At 30.5% G+C, this 19,741-nt stretch overlaps 2 protein-coding genes across 2 annotated transcripts; one reads left to right on the forward strand and one right to left on the reverse strand.

Moving 5' to 3' along the window:
• The first annotated feature begins 202 nt into the window (after window positions 1-202).
• On the forward strand, window positions 203-5,240 carry LOC105359584 (ubiquinone biosynthesis protein COQ4 homolog, mitochondrial). Its single transcript, XM_011496205.1, has 4 exons — window positions 203-324; window positions 3,842-4,185; window positions 4,486-4,709; window positions 5,006-5,240. Exons 1-4 carry the CDS (start codon window positions 246-248, stop codon window positions 5,154-5,156), a joined length of 798 nt encoding a protein of 265 aa, XP_011494507.1. The 5' UTR covers window positions 203-245; the 3' UTR covers window positions 5,157-5,240.
• Window positions 5,241-7,962: 2,722 nt separating this feature from the next.
• LOC105359944 (uncharacterized protein C1orf112) lies at window positions 7,963-13,148 on the reverse strand. Its single transcript, XM_011496714.1, has 12 exons — window positions 13,116-13,148; window positions 12,723-12,845; window positions 12,234-12,439; window positions 11,990-12,156; window positions 11,720-11,916; window positions 11,446-11,588; window positions 11,240-11,366; window positions 10,989-11,154; window positions 10,676-10,907; window positions 9,814-10,150; window positions 9,262-9,462; window positions 7,963-8,880 (listed from the first exon to the last, which is right to left on the reverse strand). Exons 1-12 carry the CDS (start codon window positions 13,146-13,148, stop codon window positions 8,293-8,295), a joined length of 2,520 nt encoding a protein of 839 aa, XP_011495016.1. The 3' UTR covers window positions 7,963-8,292.
• Between the last annotated feature and the right edge of the window lie 6,593 nt (window positions 13,149-19,741).

Below are 19,741 nucleotides of genomic sequence, written 5' to 3' on the forward strand. Positions count from 1 at the left end.
TAAATTTTTGTTTAAGAATTATATTTATCTTTATGTTAATTTATCTTATTGTGAAATGTATGAAGAATAAAGTAATAAATATTAATTTTAGCCATTTATTTGCTAAAAATTTTGCGATCGAAACATAATGTAACATTCGAGTGATATTATAATTTTAATGGTATAATAAAATTTTGTCTAACGTCCTTTGTTTTTTAATTTTTCAGAACATTACCAGCTGAATAATTATCAAGTTGGTTACAATTATGGCAAACCACATCTGTCGCTTTACTTGTGAAACAATAATTTTTCGAGCTAAGAAGATGAAGATGGCATTATCAATGTGTATGTTAATTTAAGCTGAACATAATCAATGATTATTGTTTTATGTATTTATACAAGGCCTTGTGATTAGAAATAGCTTTTTTAATAATTAGGACACTATTTAATTTGAGCATTAACGCTAGTTAAAATCATGTTGAGGCTACAGCAAAGTATGTTTTTTCTTAAAATAAGCTCTGCTCTCGGTTATGGTCTATCATCGTTGATGATAACCATTGTAAATAAAACAGTTTTAACATCTTTTGATTTTCCCTCGTTTCAAGTATTGGGTATTGGTCAGATGTTGGCAACAATTTTGGTTCTCTTTATAGCCAAAGCAGTTGGTTACATTGACTTTCCTGGTCTAGAAAAATCAACGTTTCGCAAAATCTGGCCTTTACCACTAATTTATATTTGCAATATGACTTTTGGTCTTGGTGGAACAAAGCAATTAAGTCTTCCAATGTTTACTGTATTGCGCCGATTTAGTATATTAATGACGATGATTGGCGAGTATTATATACTCGGAGTGAAAGCTAAAGCATCTGTACAATTAAGTGTTTATACAATGATTTTGGGAGCTTTGCTAGCCGCTTCCAACGATTTGGCATTCAATTTAGAAGGATACATTTTTATTTTACTCAATGATTTCTTCACTGCCGCTAATGGTGTATACATGAAAAAGAAGTTAGATTCTAACGAATTAGGAAAATATGGTCTTATGTATTATAATTCATTGTTCATGATTGTCCCAGCTTTAGTTATATCTTGGTGGACGGATGATATTGAAAAATCAACCAAATTTCCTCATTGGACAAATACAATGTTTTTGATACAATTTGTAATGTCCTGTTTCTTGGGCTTTGTCTTATCATACAGCGTAATACTTTGTACGTATTACAATTCAGCTCTGACAACCACGATAATTGGTTGTCTAAAAAATATATCTGTGACATACTTAGGAATGTTAATTGGCGGAGATTACATATTCTCCTGGATTAACTTTGTAGGGCTAAATTTAAGTGTAGTTGGTAGCTTAATTTATACTTGGGTTACTTTTCGTAGAAAAGAATCTGCTCAACCGAAACATTCAATTCTATTGGAAGAACAAGATAATAAATTATGCGAGCCATAAATATAATTTGAATTTGCAAAATTGTTTTGAATATGTTTTAGTTATAAATTATGACATTTATATATATATATATATATATTTTTTTTTTTTATTTTTATTAATTTACGGTACATTACTAGTACTAAATAATGTTATTGTAAATAATGTTTTTATAAATGTTATTTTTAATGAAACTTTAAAGGATCAAATATCATACAAATTGTGAATAATAATAATAATAATAATAATAATAATAATAATATATATATATATATATATATATATATATTAAAAGAAAATATGCATAAATAATTATTATTGCAAAATACTTTTTACAGTATGAATAAAACAGAAGATAATAAGGATTACCCATAAGTCTTTTTAAAGAATTAAAAAAGTGAACAAATTTTGAAAAGAATATACTTCAATAATGTACAAACAAAAAAAAAATACACATTTACCTGCTTTTATAAATATATTGTTAATTTTACAAACAATTTATAAGGATATATTATAGTAAAATTATTTATTATCATTAGCCTATTACATGAGTTTAAAAGAAACGAGGTACTAGCGAGTAAGTTCTTCATTTTTTTTATTTATTTTTTTTTTTTTTTTTTTTTAATGTAATTTCCAGTGTGAATTATAAAAATATAGTCAAACATACAATATGGTCGAATTATGACATATCGGATAAAGATTTTTGAACAAATGTAAGTGAGCATCGTTTATGTGATTTTACGAGAGTGTCATAGCGTTTCAGTGTATGGTGATATTACTGCTGTTCAAACTTGACAAATTAGTAGTAAATTTCATCCTTAGGATCATACCAAAGTCGAGTTGCTGTTACCAGGATCATGTGTGCCATAGTACACAGTGACTTAAATGATTTTTTTACTTTATAAATCATTTAATAAATTTTGCATTTTTAAATTATTATAAATTGTAATGATGATCTTTGTGTTCCTAGCGTTTTACGTGTACAAAGAAACGAAAAAGATAATAAATCATATGATAAAAGAATTATGAAGCTATTTCATTATATGAATTCATTATATATCTTATGAATAATTTTCATCATATTTTCGGTGTATTTGTATTTTTAAATTTAGCGATTCTAAAGCAATTTGTTATTTCTATGATTAATTACAATTTAATAAAAAAAAAAAAAAAAAAAAAAAAAAAATTAAATGTATTAATATTTTATTATAGAAAACATTATTGTAGCATAAAGTTGCTTGTAAGGTAAGAAGTTTTATATGACTTACGTCATAAAATTTACTTAAGAATTTTGTTTTATATTTGAAGTTTGATAAATGACGTAGATCGATTATTTAATTAGACTACTATTACGAGATTAAATATTATTCCTTTCAAATTATTTAACGAAAACTTGTGTCTGTTGGTTTTAAAAATAAACTTATCGCCAAAAGGCTGCTATGCATGGAAAATTCATATTATCAAGAAGATATTTTTATTATGAAAATTATCATACAAGTGAGCGCTTATTATTAGAAGAATACTTTTACGTGTACAAATTTTTTTCATTCAATACATTAACTTAAAATCTAAATTAAGATTTATAGAAATTTAGATTTATATATGAATATAAATTATGAAATTTATATAAAACTTTACACTTTCATTTATAAATCTATATAATAATCTTTTAAATTTGATAAACATTTGAAAATATAGAGAATTAAATTAATGTAATTTAACTAGAATAAATTACATTTTATCAAACCTAAATTTTAAGATTTTATTTCTTCAGTAGTTTGTTTGTTTGTTTGTTTGTTTGTTTGTTTGTTTGTTTTTTTTTTTTAATAAATAGAATGAAATTTTGAATTATAGCACTTATTCGAATCTATTTAATTTATTTTCTCTATTACTTTTAACGATAATACTCGATAAAATTTTAATTATTTTGAATAATACGCTGACCAGATATAATATTACAAAATGATGTTGCTTATGTACAAATATGAAAGTGCTTGAATGTACTTTAAAAATTATGGAAGAACTTAATTGATTATGGATTGAAAATAGAATCGTTAATTTTATTCAAATTCTACGTATAAATGGAAATGTTGAAAAATCGAGCTTGTCATATTTTTTTAAAGCTTTTCTTAATCAACGTATGAATTAAAATTCTCACGGGCATAGATGCTTAATTATACATAATGAATGAAAAAAGAAGAAAAAAATTATTGTCACGTAATACGCCCAATTGGAAAGCAATGAAAATTAATTGCATGACACTTTTGACCAACGAAATGTGAAAAAAGTAAGCAACCGTGTGCAATAAAAATTCAAGGCTTTTGCAAATATCTCGTGTAAAGAAAAAAAAAAAAAGTGAAATAAATTGAAGAGAACAGCAGCATTGAGCATCGGTCGCGGCTATTAAAAAGGCCTTGCTCGTTTCAGACTGGCCATCATGCCGGAGGCACTGTTCCCACGAAGCCTTCGTCAAGGACTACGCGATCCACCACGTGAAGCTGTCGGGCCTGCAGCGCGCCCTCCTGACCGCGGGATCCGCGGCCGTCTCCATCCTCGACCCTTTCCGCGGGGACATGATCGCCTGCCTCGGCGAGACCACGGGCGAACGCGCCCTCCGCCACTGCCAGACCAACATCCTCGCTACCGCCGAGGGTAAGCGGATAATAGCCGAGAAGCCGCGTATCAACACGGGGACCCTCGACCTCGAGTACCTCGGGAGCCTGCCCGAGGACAGCCTCGGCAAGACCTACTGGAAATTTCTCGAGGCCAATGTAAGGAGGAGGTTGTGGCGTTGCGCGCGCTTTACGTCGGCGACGGTAACTTGGGACCGCTTGCCATCGTTTCTATTTGTCATTTAATAAACAACATTTACTGGCGTGTACGCGTAAGCACCACCTACTGACGCAATATTACCACGCTTTCGGGCATTTGAGGGGCACGATTGGCTTGATTTAGCTGAGCGCCGACGTCGTGCACGCGGAGCTTGGAAGCCTCGGTTAATATAATTGGCTAAGGTTGTTATTATTTCGCGAGGCGATACTTAAATGTAAATGTAAACGTTGGATCGGCAGAAGGTGTCGCCGAACGACAGGTCGCCGGTGCAGTTCGTCGATAACGTGGAGTTGGCGTACGTGATGCAGAGATATCGAGAGGTGCACGACATATTTCACGCGGCGCTGATGATGCCGACGACGATGCTCGGCGAGGTAACCGTCAAGTGGATCGAGGCGCTCCAGCTGCGACTGCCGATGTGCATTGCCGGGGCGATCTTCGGCTCCGGGAGACTCAAACCCAAGTAAGGCCAAATTTATAGCCCCCCCCCCATCACCACCATCCCCCATCCCCCCCCCCCCCCCCCCCCCCCCCCCCCCCCCCCCCCCCCCCCCCCCCCCCTCCACAACCCCCCCCCCGCCGTCAATGTTGAGATACTCGGGACTTTTCGAGCCTGAGGACAATTTACGAAAGGTAATATTTTGCATTTTCAGTGCTTTAAAGATTATTAATTTCCTCTCGTCGATTACTCTATTCAATTATATCTATCCTATTGGCAATATGCTCGCTGATTGATTTATGAATCGTTTTACAATGCAGGCAACGGCAACTATACTTGAAGTATCATTTGCCCTGGGCTGTGCAGACCGGCAAAAGCGCAAAATTCCTTCTGGCGGTGTATTTTGAAGAACGATGGGAGCAGCCACTGACAGACTTTCATAATGAAATGAATATTGTTCGGCTTGTTTAAAAGCTTCGACGAATAGCCTTCGCAATCTCATATGACAAGTAAAATATTTTGTAATATAGAAGAAACATAAATTTATTAGTCTGTAATTGGTGAATTAGCATTTATTATGTAAATAAATTAGAAATATTTAAATTATACGAAATTTCTTACAAATTGCTTAACTTCTAATTAATTACAAACATCTCTTTTAATTCAACAAACGAAAGTGTGCGGTAATATTACTCTTGTTACTATTCAGCGATTAAAAACTGTTTGACAGATAAATAATTTATGAATCGTTATAAATTCAAATGGGCGATTTCAATAATTGACCGCATACGATACGAAATCTATGAGGAAAGGCTTTCTATGTGCCATTTTCCTCGCACATTCATCCTCGTTTTCACATATAAATATTAATTATATTCTCTTGAAAAAAAAAATATATATATAAAAAAAATATATATATATATATATATATATATATATATATATAGTAAACTTCTTCAATGAATGTCTTCTTACGAGTCGTGTAATCTACGCCAACATACACATATACAATATATAATAGACATTACATTTTTATTCTTTTCAATGACTATATAGGTGAATGCCAATTATTAGTTCAGTAAAAGATTCATTACGAAACAAAAGATATTTATATAATAATTCGATTATAAATTCAATATCAATAGACAAACTATACATAATTTAAAGTAATCTTAATTTGCCAAACCTTGAATTATACAATTACTAAACGGATACGAAGAAATGTTGATATTTCGTGATATTGTGTTAGAAAATTATTAAATAAACATGCACGCGCTTAGCAAAAAAAAAAAAAAAAAAAAAAAAAAACATAAAAAAAAATAATTATCGATCGACCATCTCACGTTAATTCATTTATCCAAATTATTTTGTTGTAAAAAGAAAGTGAAAAATCTATTAGAAAAAAAAAATATACGCAATTTATTTATTTTGGTACTACTTGACAATGAATATAGTTTAATAAAAGTCGATTGATTAATATTGAAATATTAATTATTTAAGCAAAATTATCATTTTATATCGCATGAATGATCGTAATTTAGAAAATTATCTCATAACCTGAAACTTCGATAAAAGTTTAATTCACATATCTTTTTTTTTTAAAGTTTTCAACTTTTAAACGCTTATCTTTAATGTGTGTGTGTGTGTGTGTGTGTGTGTGCGCGCGTTTGAAATTTTACTTACATACATAAATCAAGAAAGTTTTAAAATAAAAAAAAACATAATTTTCGATATCCTTTCATCGCTTTATGTATTTTTAAAATATCAAGTTTTTCTCCTCTTTTTTTTCTTTTATGTTTTGCTCGTAACTTAAGTTTTATTATGAAAACGGGAGCGTTAATTGTACTTTTTGTCATAAAAAAAAATTGAAGAGATGCCGAGGTGACGGAAAGTAGGATTAATATTATTTCGAGGGATTACTTGTATCGCACCCCGATCCATGAAGAAGTCCTGACAGCTATTGTTATCCTAGTTTTACAAGCATTAGAATACAATAGGATAATCGTCCTATCGCCCGCTATTCCGGACGTTTCAACTACTACTAACGATTCATAAAATAAAAGACGATTTGCCAATGTGCTTTATTCGCTGTCTTATTCTTCGAACGATGTATGTAATTTATTAATACTACGTGGGTGTAATTTCTTAATACATCTAATGTCACACGTTTGTCGTTATCATTGAGATTATTTATTGTGCAGCTGCTCAATATTGTACATTAAAACACGCGAAAATGATAAGAAACATTCGACCGGTTTCATTTAAGAGCCAAAATTGACTCTAAATTATAATGATAATAACGAATACCGAATATTGCAGAAATTGAAAAAAAAAAATTGAAAAGCTAACGAGTGATTATCGCCGGAAAGTCGTTGAAAAATCTGAGTAGCTTGACAAATAAAGAGAAAGCCTAGCATAAACGCTACTTAATCTCACAAACACTCTTCTCTCATCCATATTAATAAATAAGTTTAATATTAATAAATCCTTAATGTAATTGTTCATTCATGTTTCGCTCGATTGTCGAGCATAACATTGAAAGTGATTTTATCCCTAGATTTTATGCAACAGCAGACGATTTATATCTAAAGCACCAATTACCGAAATCCACCGACACCGACCGTTAATTTACGTGATTTTGACATTATGAAATAAATATATTATTCGAGACTATAGGCATAATTTATGTTTTTCAAGGCGCCATTAAGATATTTAAAAATCATCATAATATTAATATTTAATTTGCTTCTTATCTTTAAATTAAATTTCCATCTTAAAATAAAATTATATTGGATAACATTAAAGCAACATGGTAATTAAGATATTTTAGCGAGAAAATACATATAATTAATACGAAAATGGGGTTTAGTTTTACCCTAAAATAAGGAAAACAACATAAAAAAATTGGATACTTTGATATTGGTTAGTTAAATCAAATATTTATCGTCTAACTGTTAACAGTTTGTCGTGTTTTTTTTTTTTTTTTACATTATTAGACTATCCATTAGATTTATAATAACATTGATATCTTTAATATACGATATTTTAAATATTATTCTTAATTTCTGAGCTTATGATACATATCAATACTTTTTTTCTTTTTTTTTCTTTTTACATATAACATGTTTCAAATGTACAAATCAATTTACATACAAAATGCAATCTGAAATTGTCTATGTAAATAATTTTTTATCTATACGATAGTAGACATTTAAATTTTTAGGTATAATTTGATGATTTTCACGTATTTATGTTAAAAAAATATCTAAACGCTTAATCTCTGCAATGATTTTCATAATAAAATTAATGAAGTTTTCATCGCAATAACAGATATTTGTTGACTATGAAGTAAGGTGTTGAGTATGAATTGAAATAGTTAAGCGACAAAGTGAATAATATTAACCGAGCCAACAACATGCTTTAAATAATTTCAAAATTACTACGATAACAATGATTGACATTATAAAATGGCCGAATCTGCGTTACAAGCGTTTCGTACGTACGTAAGCTCGTGTCTACATTCGTATGTCATAAACATTTGCCATTCATTGTGCAACATTAATCGATAATAACAATCGCCGTCGTTACCTCGTTTGTTCAATCACTTTCAATCGCATTGGTCGAGGAACTTGAGGCATAATTGACGTAGTCGATCCCTCGTATCCTTTTTCATGTTCTCTTTGAACCTGAGCATCAGCTCCATATCAACGCAAACCCTGTCCGCTTGTTTCTCAACATGTTCCAACTGATTCGATGAACTGGCCATCGATTCGCTTAACTTCGGGATCTTTTCGCGATTCGTCTGGCTTCTCTTCCGACAGACGTGCTTCGAATTTTCCGCCCAGTAGGCGCATAAATTCAAAAAAAAATCATCCATATCAAGATTCTTAGGTACATTGCCAGCAATGTACTCGGATAAGGCCATGGACAGGTCGGCTCGACCATTCTTCACGGCTAAAGCCACGGACGACAAGACGTCCATGCTCTGGCATACGAGTGTCAGCTCGTGAATAACCATGAAAGATTGTTGCTGCACGGACGAGTCCTCGTCGCTCAACATACGATAAATTAAATCAGCAACGATGGTTTTATGGGGCTCGCTGAAGCTTGCGGCGCATCTCGTAAAGAAATGGCAAAATTCCAGGCGAAAACCGCTCGAGGCGTAAGGATACATCATTGCCATTGACTCGAGTATCTGTGTGGCAAAAATTTGTAATAAGAATTTGTAATAATGAACATTGTTCATATGAGCACATGTCACACTCACGGATCATCAAATCATCAATCTTATAACCTTACTTTCAGCGATTTTATCCTGAATGTAATTGCATAAGAATATTGTCAAGTGCGAATATAAATGGGATAATTATTTCTGTATGAAATTTCAACGATTGATTTTGTTTTTTAAGATTTGCATTGTTAAATTTATAATTCGTCGCGTGGCTTTAGTGGTCACGTTGATCCAAGTATTTTCCAATTTATACCATTTAATAGACAAAATGTCATTTAATTATTACAATCCGATTTACCTACCTACCCATATTACAACATAAGCGATATATTGTTTTATATTTACCGAAGTTATATATTTATCTTGTTTCTCACGTGGCTGCATGACTCTTAATAGCGACGATCCAAACTTCTCTAATAGAAGTAAAACCGTACCGTCACAATCACTTAGAATATAAACAAATTTATTCCACATTTTAATGAAAATGTCGCATAGTTCTTCGTCTTGTGGCACATCATCAGTCTCAATAATTGCTAAATCTCTCATCTAAACGAGAATCACAATAAAATTATTCGAAATGTAAGCGTAACTGCTAGTCTTCTTAAAAATTGTTATTATTACTATTAGTAATAATTAATTATATCAATTTACAGCTACGAATAATATTTTCAACTACTTATAAATATAATCGACAATTGCACGATTCTCATATTAATTTTTTTTTTTTTTTTTTTTTTTTTTTTTTTTTTTTTATTTTTTTATTTTTTTTTCTTTTTTAATCGAACGAATGTTGAATCATTAAATATTTTCCATAATTTATTGAAATATACTGTGTATACTCGTGGCATTATCAAATTCTCATATATCAATTAGTTTAAATCAAAAGCATTGACTTACTAGTGAATCTAAACTATTTAACGAAGGCTGTTCCTCTAAATTTCTCAAATCTTTTGCAATTCGATCATGCACACTAATAACATCGAGCTTTCTTTGTAGCTGTTTCTTTTCCTGTACATCCATCACTCGTGTTATTGGACTCCAGGAGTGAGGATCGCACGTGTTTTTTAAGCCATTAATGTAGTCTATCTTATCGGTGTCCAAAAGAAAGTTATATAGTCGGCCAATCAAGTTACAGAGTATAACGACGTTAAGGTTATTTTTTCGTTCTTTAAGCATTTCGTAGATTTGGATTAAATATTTGAAATGATTATAACAGACTTCGGGTGAGCCTAATCTATATAATGACAAATAAGAAATTTTAGCTTATTAAAATGTCAAAATACAATGCTTAAAAATAATAGAGAATTCAAATGCAATTTCGACGACTTTAACATAATCTTATATTGATGTTAAAAATAAAAAAAATTGAAATTTCCCAATATAATAAAACATTAAATATACGAATATTTAATTTCAAATGGTAATTAATTTAAACATTTTGTTTATTTCAATATTATTAAAACCAATCACAATGTATATTTTATATTTATGTCATTCATTTTTATAAATAATCCACATATAAATAATAAAAACACAAGCAAAAATATTATATATATATATGTGTGTGTGTGTGTGTGTGTGTGTGTGTGTGTGTGTGTGTGTGTGTAAAGAGTATAAACTTATTTAATGTTTAGAATATAACTTATATATTTGTTTTATAATGCAAAAATTAATGCAATTTATTCGGAATGTAAGACAAAGAATTGAAATTGTTCTTATTAATGTAATTTATAATAAAAATAACTCGTATAATACATACCTGCAAATAAAGCACCAAACATCCGAGCTGAGTAACGAACTAAAAAAATTACCGCTTAATAAATATCTTAATAATAATATTGTAAGTTGAGAAAAATCTGAGTTTTTAGTCTGGCAAACGAGTGCACATATACCAAGGAACGTAGCTTCGTAAATATTTGCCGTATACGATCCTTGAGCAACATCTTGAGATACTTGTATTTGCAATTCTCCCATACAAATATCAGTCGTCACTAATAAACATAAAGTACAAATTAGACATTTATCAACATTTACATAATCTAGGCAAATAAATACGTAATTTTTTTACTTGCATTTATCAATATTTTGAAAACATGCGTCGATAATACATTGTTCCTTATTACACCATTCACGCTGATTTGCATAAGGTAAAGAAGATATTTTTTTTACGACTGCTAGTAATAATAAATGATAACCAATGATATTTTTATCCGTATTTTTCTCATAGTTAAATAAGGCCTGAAAACATATTAGCAACAATATTAATATAATTAAATAATGAGATATTGGGATAAATGGAGGGGCACAAACGTCGAAAGCTTACCGATTTAAAGCTATCATTTTGAAAAACAACGTCTATAAAAGGTTCGATGATAAACTCAAAGTTTGACCTAATGAATTTAATAAATTCGGCACTGTAGCCTTTTATATTGAGAATCTGTTCCGTATACCTGTACACATTTAAATAAAAAAAATTGAACAATGATGAGAGATCGTGAATTCTAAAGATCGAAATATTGCAAAACATACATATATACATTAATAATCATAACTATAATTTCATTCATAACATCATATGGAATGTAACCAGAAAAAACAGCGCATAGTTTTTCCAAAATCTTTATTAATATTCGGCAGCAAATTATAGGCCGCTCACTGGATTTAGCTTGCTTCTTTGGAGAGAGACAACAAAAAAAAAAAAAAAAAAAAAAAAAAAAAAAAAAGCCAACATATCAACGTTAATTCGATAAAATATTCAAAATTGTGCGCAAATTTTATTATTTTTTGCTTTGGAAAGACTAACTTGATTAATATATGATAGAACGCTAACGATACTCTTTGATAATCCTTTAAAATGATGCGTTATGGTGTCGGGTGAACAGTTTTTTAATTCATTGAAATATTTGCTGGTCAATTTACCAAATCGTTTCCACGCGTCCATTAATGTTTTTAAATCGGTATCCGCGAGTAATGTCGCGACTCTTGCCGTATTGTCCAATACTAAAAATAATATTAAAATATGATAGACAAAGGAGAGAGACCAACGTTTTATTTACATATAATTCTGAAATACTTGTCAATAAAATTGCCATTTCCTTTTCTTCCTCTTCGTCAAATGAAGTATTTGAATATACTGAATCTAAAAAATCGTAGAATAAATTTAATGCATCGGTGCACTGACAGAACAGAGATGTTAAATAGCTTGAAAGCACAGAAGATCTATCTTGATTATTTTTTGCCCTATAAAATATTTATTCTCAATGATTTATATTCTAGATTTAAGCATTGAAAATTAGTTAAAAAAAAAAATGTATTACCAAGCTTTGCAATTACTCAGTGTTGCAATAATAACGTCGAAGAAACTTTCAACGAAATATCTTATCTCGATTATGCGTATTTCTTCCAATTTTATACGATCTAAACATATGTTCCAACATTTTAATATTTTCACTAATATATTGCATGGATTTCTATCATCTTCAAAGTCGACGTTTTCTAAATCTTCATTAATAGCTTTGATTATCTACGTGCAAAAATTAATTGTAGATAAAACATATTCTTTAGAAATAAATTTAATTAACAATACAAACACAAATTTTATAATGGTTTGAATTTTTTATTTATTTATTTTTTTTTTTTATTTTCTTTCATTTATAAATGAAATATTAAAAATTTATTATTCAACGAAGAGAAATATATTATGTTTTAAATGAAGTAACGAATAAACAACAATTCACTCTTTGATATATTACATTTTTTTTTATACAAGTCCATAAATTATAAGATAATATGAATATTTTAATTACCTCGTATAATTTTTTTTCTCCATACGAAAGTGCAATGTGCAAAATATTTTCACTCCCAATATTTTGGAAACTGTTGTTATTAGTGAGGAAGTCATGTAATTCGTCTAATGTATCTTCTATACACTTATGATTATTTATTATATCGTATAGAACAATTAGTAGTTAAGGTCAATATTGCATAAATAAGTCATAAAAATTATTTAAAGAAAGAAAAAAAACTCATATAAATACTGTCCCAATAAAAAATAAATTAATAAAATATCATTAATTATAATATTTTAGAATTTTAATAATATTTTAATGAGACTGTACTTAATAAAGAAGTAATTATAAATATAGAATAATAATGATTAGTTTAAAGGATATTTTTAATAATGTAATCTTATTTTCAGCTTCCAATTGATTCCTCGGCGATTTCTGGGACATTGTGCATACGATTTAATCTTTTCTAAAAGAAAAAAAAATCACATTTCTTAAGTTATAAATATAATATAATACTTAAATATACGATAAAGTAAAATTTTAGAAATACCATAAATTTAATATGGTTTGCATAATCAATTTACATTCTAAATCGATTAATGAAATTGATATTTTATATTTTATATTTTTGACTTTGGAATTTATTCAAAATGTGCCTAATAATAAATTACACCGATATCTAATGGACAGAAAATATATAGAACATGCAATTAAAAATTTTTTATACATAATGCATATAAAATACATATATTAATTCTAATTCATAGATCATATTTCCTTGATAATCGCGAAAGTTTAGAAAAATAAATAAAATCTTATAACAAATATTTGATTATAAATTTATTCCCCAACTCTATTTACCACGTATTCATTAATTACAACTTTTGCTTGAATTTAATTCAGTCTCTTACGCTTAAAATAATTCTTATTTACATTTTTATAAATAAAACTGTACCAACATTATTTGTTTTTTTTTTTTTTTTTTTTTTTTTTTTTTTTTTTATTATTATTATTATTATTATAAGTATTTTTTTTATTCAACAATTATTTGCTAGATGTTTGGTTAATTTTATGTTAAAGTCTTTTTAATAAATGACAATCAATGACATATATATATATATCTTATTGAAATTCTACTTATTCACATATATTTTTGTATTTTCATAACGCCTTATGGATACGGGTAACGATGTTATTTAGTAATTTTAATAATTGTATTGAAATTATTGATAATATAAGTGTTGGTAATAATTAAATTAAATACTTTATAGTTGATATATAGTTCTTTTGTATTATGAAGTAAATTGATATCAATCGATTAAAATATGTGATTATATTCAAGTGTTTTTATACAATGGATACAAAGATGTCAGAACTTTTTAAATAAAGATCGAACATATTTTAGTAAAAGTTTTCAAGGTGTACCATTCTTTCGTTTTCGCTCTTTTATAAGTTAGCAGGATTAGAATGTACTCATAAATTCTCAAAACATGCGATATCAGCAATGCTTCGACAAATTGAACATGAATAGTTTACTTTATAAAGTAATCAGCCAATATATCAGTACAATGTATATGAATAATAAATATAGTAAATTATATTATTCTCATCATAGTATTATAAATCATTTGGGTGTTTTTTTTTGTTTGTTTTCTTTTTTTGTTTTTGTTTTTTTTTTCGATAAGCATTGTATTTACTTAAATTAATATACGATTGGATTCCATACAAATGGACTTGTATTTTTTTTTTTTTTTTTACGTTATTTATATTTACGTAGTTTATAATACGTAGTTTATATTAAAAATAAAATAACAACAACAAAAATAATAATAATAAAGTATCGCATCCTTGCACTTTTATAATACATACATATATATATATATATATATATATATATATATATATATATATATATATGGACGATTGTTAACAAGGCAGAGTAGGAGAAAAGAATAGGAATCGAGAACGTATTAACTGGTACAGTGCCAGCCACTGGTAACATACGTGTCTAAGCTTGGGCTTCTTAAATGCGGGAAATCGAAAGTAGAGTGTAAGCATATCGTACATGCCAAATTCTTGATTGCCGAAACTTTGGCGAATTGACTGCAATATGTAACGGTCACGAGGAGGTCAATGCACGTGCCGATTAGAATCGCTTGCTCGTCTTCTCCGAGCTTTTTATAAGATTACTGGATCCATCGAGTCGAGGCCGACGTATTAAGCCGATTTTTCAATCTACACTGACATTTCGTTTATGTTTATTTGTTTGGTGCCTTCGCCACTATTTCATCGGCATATATCAACATTAACATTGCAGATTGTACGCTCCATTTGCCAACAATGATTATTAACTTTAGCGCGCTAATAGGTTTGCTCTTTTTCACTTGTTTTATTACTATTGAAATTATTGTTAAGATCAAGTGCCGTGAGTTAGTAAAAGTATCGTAGTCGTACTAAACTATTTTTAAAACGTCACGGCGTGCCAATTGTATTTGTTCTTAACGAATTCTTCTTAACGTCAATTTCACAGATTTGCCAAATATGGGAAGAAAAAATTTACGAAAATTTTTTCGAATCACTGCTACAACAAGGAAAATCAATATCTAATATGTGTGTGTCCAAGTTAATTATGCTTGATTGCATTTCTTAAAATTATATAATATTTTTCCAACGTCTCAATGTCGGGTTATTTTGCCGAATGTCATCAGCAAGTGATTTTTTTTTTTTTTTTTTTTTTTTTTTTTAAAAAAAGAAAAATACAATTGTATCGACGTATAACCATTTTCCTTTAATTCCCTAAATTCACTGCCTTCCACGTGTCCTTTATTTATTATAAAATAATGGTAGTAAATGACTCATAACAATGCTATTTATTTTATTGCGAGCTATTAAAGCACATTTGTGAAAAATAAGGATTATCAAATTATCTCATAATAAACTAAAGCTTATCTATTTAAACTTTTCGCGCTGTGAGAGAAAGTGGCCTCTAAGTATTAACCTGCCAGACTATAAAAAGGAGGCAAACCTGACAAACGCATAACGAAGAAAGATTGTCATGTACAAGTATTAGGGATAAAAAAATTCAATGTAACGTTTAGACAGTTGGACGTAAAATGAAAAGAAAAAGAAAAAAGTAAGCTTAAAATTGCCAATGATCTAATTAATTTTTATTACAAATTTATTAGTTATTAGTTATTAGTTATTAGTTATTAGTTATTAGTTATTAGTTATTTTTATTTTTATTTTCTGTTTAATATAATTTTCATGTACGTACGTCGTGTTATGTCGCTAAAAGTTGCAAAGTTGCACGTCGAACGAATCCTCCATTCATTCGATCCTGTGACGACTAAATCATTAAATCTAATTACGCACAATAAAATTGAGCCAGTGAATTTTTATAGTGGGAGTGGGTGCCTTTGGGCGCACATATCAAATGTGGCGTCAATCATGCTGGACTTTTTACCGATCGTTTTGTGATTACTAGATAATATATACGTACGACTGATCGATCGAGCAGTCAGTTCATTTTTTCCTTTATCAGTCGGATGCTAATCAGTGTGGATGCTAACTGTGGACGCGAGCAATAAATTATCAAACCCCCTGTTCAAACCCTCATTAAATAACAATTATCTAAACGAATCCGAAGCTAATAATACATTTATGTATTCTATTATTTACGATATGATTAATTTAATCAAATTTTATTATTATTACCGTAGTATTTTATGATAGTTCCATTAATTATATTAATACGTATAAAAAATTTCACTGTAAAAATTTCACTGATAAAGTAAATGTCGAGCAAAATTTTTCATTATAATTACGCGATTAAAAGGAATATTCTAAGGAATTAGTTGGGCGATTGAATTTCAAGCTGAGGAAATTTCGCGGCAATGAAATGTAGGTCGGTAAGAGCGACGAAGTGCATTTTGCATTTCTTTCAATTCGTAAATGCATAATTGTAGTCTATCGGTAAATCGGTAATCGGGTGATTATCTGCGATAATCGTAACGCGTCATAGGCAATGGTGTTGTAAGTTCATACTGGCGCCAATGAGAAATCATAAAACAGCTGAAGAAACAATACAAAGAGGGAATGAGGGAGCGAAGGAGTGAGATCCGTGGCGATGAAGTGTGATTTGACTGATTGGCCCGGGGTCAGGATGCCATGGTAACTGCGGACAACAAGCTGTCAGATGATAGGCAAAGTCTTGATCAATAAAACAGGTGACTGCCGTGGAAAGAGCAAGAAGCATACTTTTAGGCAATAAACAGCGCCAAGTGAGGCGGAAGCACGTGAGAGTCTTCTTTCAGTGTCTTCATTGCTTTATATTGAGAGGAGGACGGTGGTAAGGAATCGAAGGGATGGAAGGGAATTGTAAGGTGAAAAATAAGATGTATAGGAAAACGACGAAGAGGATCGTTCGAATGGATTTCAGAAAGACCAAGTGGAGAAAGAAAAAATAACAATAATTCATATAATACGCTGCAATTTTAATTCTTTAACATTAAAGTGCACGAAGAAAAAACATAAATATTCAAATAGTTGCCTTGATTGTATTGTACTGAATTCTGTTTAATAAATTACTTTTAATAAATCGCGAAGAATAGTATTCGCAAATATTAATAATTCTTGTTATAATTTTATATTACTTTTAACACGAAGACATGTATTTTTAAATACAAACATAAATATCAAATGAAACTGTGCTCAGTGTAAAATAATTGAATTATACAAACAATAATAATATAATTGAAATAAGAATTTTCATTATACATTATAAGTATTACTGAACTACCACCATCGTTAAATTTACGGAAAATAGACATTTGATTTAAACGCGTTTAACATATATTAAGGTAAATTAATATAACAAAAACAATATTGGCATAATTAATATATTCGATCATAAATACTTTTCCACGTTTATCGGATATTAAAAACAATGTACTTATAAGTCTCTCTATTTAATTGAATTGAATTAAAGGTGAACGTACATGGAGAGATGGAAAGGACGCACCAATCGGATTGTAAATGTATTCTTGATTTTTAAGAAGTGTAACTTGAATATGCTTAAATGAAATAGGGTAGAGAAAAATTGGAAAAAAAAAAAAAAAAAAAATAAAAAAATAAAAAAATAAAAAAAAATGCAAATAAGAAAAATGATTATAAGAAATATTGCCGTTAATTTGCCATTATTATTTGCAATTATTTCTAATTGTCATCGTATAGTACAAAAATATTTTTTTTCTATTATTTCCACCACGATCCACCGCGCCTTACGTATAAACCTAAGCTTGCAATTGGCAAAAAAGAGCCGAAGCTCGTGCCCAGGTGCAAAGCACAAGCACCGCAATTAAACAAACAAAAAGGAAGGGTGAAAGAAGATAGGCGGGATGGGGGCGTCATTGGGTTAGAGAAGGGGCCACGGGGCTACAACAGTGGCGGCGGGAACGGGATCGGGGAGGGGGTAGGACGATAGGGTCGAGTCGGCAAAGTTGCGAAGGGAAATCAGTCGGCGTGAGTCAGCGCCCGCGAGTGAGTGAAACATCGGGGTTCGCGCGATGCCTCCCCCAATCCGCCGATATGAGTAGTGAACCCCAATAATCGACCTCCGGCCCCTCAGCCCCATCACGGCCGATCGTTAAATGGCCAACCTTCGGCTTTTTTCCCTCTTTATTTAAGCAGTCGAGCCGTCGAACTCCTCGCGCCGTCACCGTTCAAACGGAAAATCTTACGACGACGTCGTCCCTCCCATCGCCGAGGACGAGCAACACATACTTCCCAGGCCTGGGGGACTTGCTTATACAGCCGAAGGAGTGCTGCGGTGCAATGATACGGTGGGCCCATTCGTCCGCCGCCATGAGATTTTCGATTAGAACATTCCCGGTACAGTTGAGTTCGCATAACAGTTGAGCTTCCGTTCATTGCCTCTAATAACAAACAATCGCTACTCGCTTCGTGCAATTTATAATTATTAATTTACATTCGCGAAACGTTGGTGCTTTCTTATCGCATTTCGAATGTAATTCCAATTATTCGCATGATCCCCCCCCCGCCCCTCCCAGCCCCGTTGTTGTTCCAATCACGATCATTCAGATTGTTACTAATATTAGCATTGCCATCCATAATTTATTTACGTAAGTGTATTATGTACGGCGAGCCCTTAATTCATTATATTTTGAAGAAATACGATCGTAATTAAAGTATTCTTGCCTTGGTGTGCGCTATTTCCTTAAACTAATCGAGATAATCGAACGTTTTTCATTTTTATATTTCTACACATTTTCCTCTGTATTTGAAATTTACAACCAATTAGTCGCGCATGTACGTAATGCAATTTGATTGAAGTTGAACGACCGTTAGTTAGACACACGTAGTTACCTATCGTAGTAACTAACTCCCGCACACTTGTGCAGCGTGCTCTGCTCATGCACTGCGATGAGAATCTAATTGACGATTAGACATAGCCACGTAATGTCTGTTAACTTGGCAAGTAATCACTTTATGAATGAATTTTAAACATTCTCCTCGATAACTTGAAATCGGTCTTTGTAATTATATTTTATTATATACTATATATATATATTTCCAATCGGTGCATAAGTAACCGCGAGTAATTCCGGTCTTGTGAAAAACACCTTTTGCTCAATCATTGCCCGTACAAGTGCATTGATGAAATGTGTGTAAGTATACGTGTAAGATTCGGTCTTGTCGTGTCATAATGGAGTACGGATTTCATGGATCGCGTAACTGCGTTATTTCACTTATATATCGAGGAGAAGCGAGAAAAAAAAAAGAAAAAGATAAAGCATCCACATACAAAAGTAGTTAGTAATTTATTAAAAACAATATTTTCAGGTAGAATACTTCTTCAACAAGAAGTAGAAGATTATTAATCGTAATAATATTAGGAAAAGAATGATTCATTATGATTCAGTCATTATCATTTTGATATTACATAAAACTTTAAAATACATCAAAATCAATTGAATGCATTCACATTTCCTTCTATTCTACATATAAATTATTAAATT

Source organism: Ceratosolen solmsi, unplaced genomic scaffold (assembly GCF_000503995.2).
Source record: "Ceratosolen solmsi marchali unplaced genomic scaffold, CerSol_1.0 scaffold29, whole genome shotgun sequence".
NCBI lineage: Eukaryota > Metazoa > Arthropoda > Insecta > Hymenoptera > Agaonidae > Ceratosolen > Ceratosolen solmsi.

Bases quoted from the DNA above. Each gene is read 5' to 3' on its own strand.
- LOC105359584 (XM_011496205.1), top strand. From the start codon at position 246: ATGGCAAACCACATCTGTCGCTTTACTTGTGAAACAATAATTTTTCGA. The intron at 325-3,841 runs GTATGTTAATTT...TGCTCGTTTCAG, and splicing joins GAAGATGGCATTATCAATGT to ACTGGCCATCATGCCGGAGG. The intron at 4,186-4,485 runs GTAAGGAGGAGG...TTGGATCGGCAG, and splicing joins GGAAATTTCTCGAGGCCAAT to AAGGTGTCGCCGAACGACAG.
- LOC105359944 (XM_011496714.1), bottom strand. From the start codon at position 13,148: ATGTCCCAGAAATCGCCGAGGAATCAATTGGAA. The intron at 12,157-12,233 runs GTAATACATTTT...AATATTTTATAG, and splicing joins CTGAGTAATTGCAAAGCTTG to GGCAAAAAATAATCAAGATA. The intron at 10,151-10,675 runs GTATGTATTATA...GTCATTATATAG, and splicing joins GTTTGGTGCTTTATTTGCAG to ATTAGGCTCACCCGAAGTCT.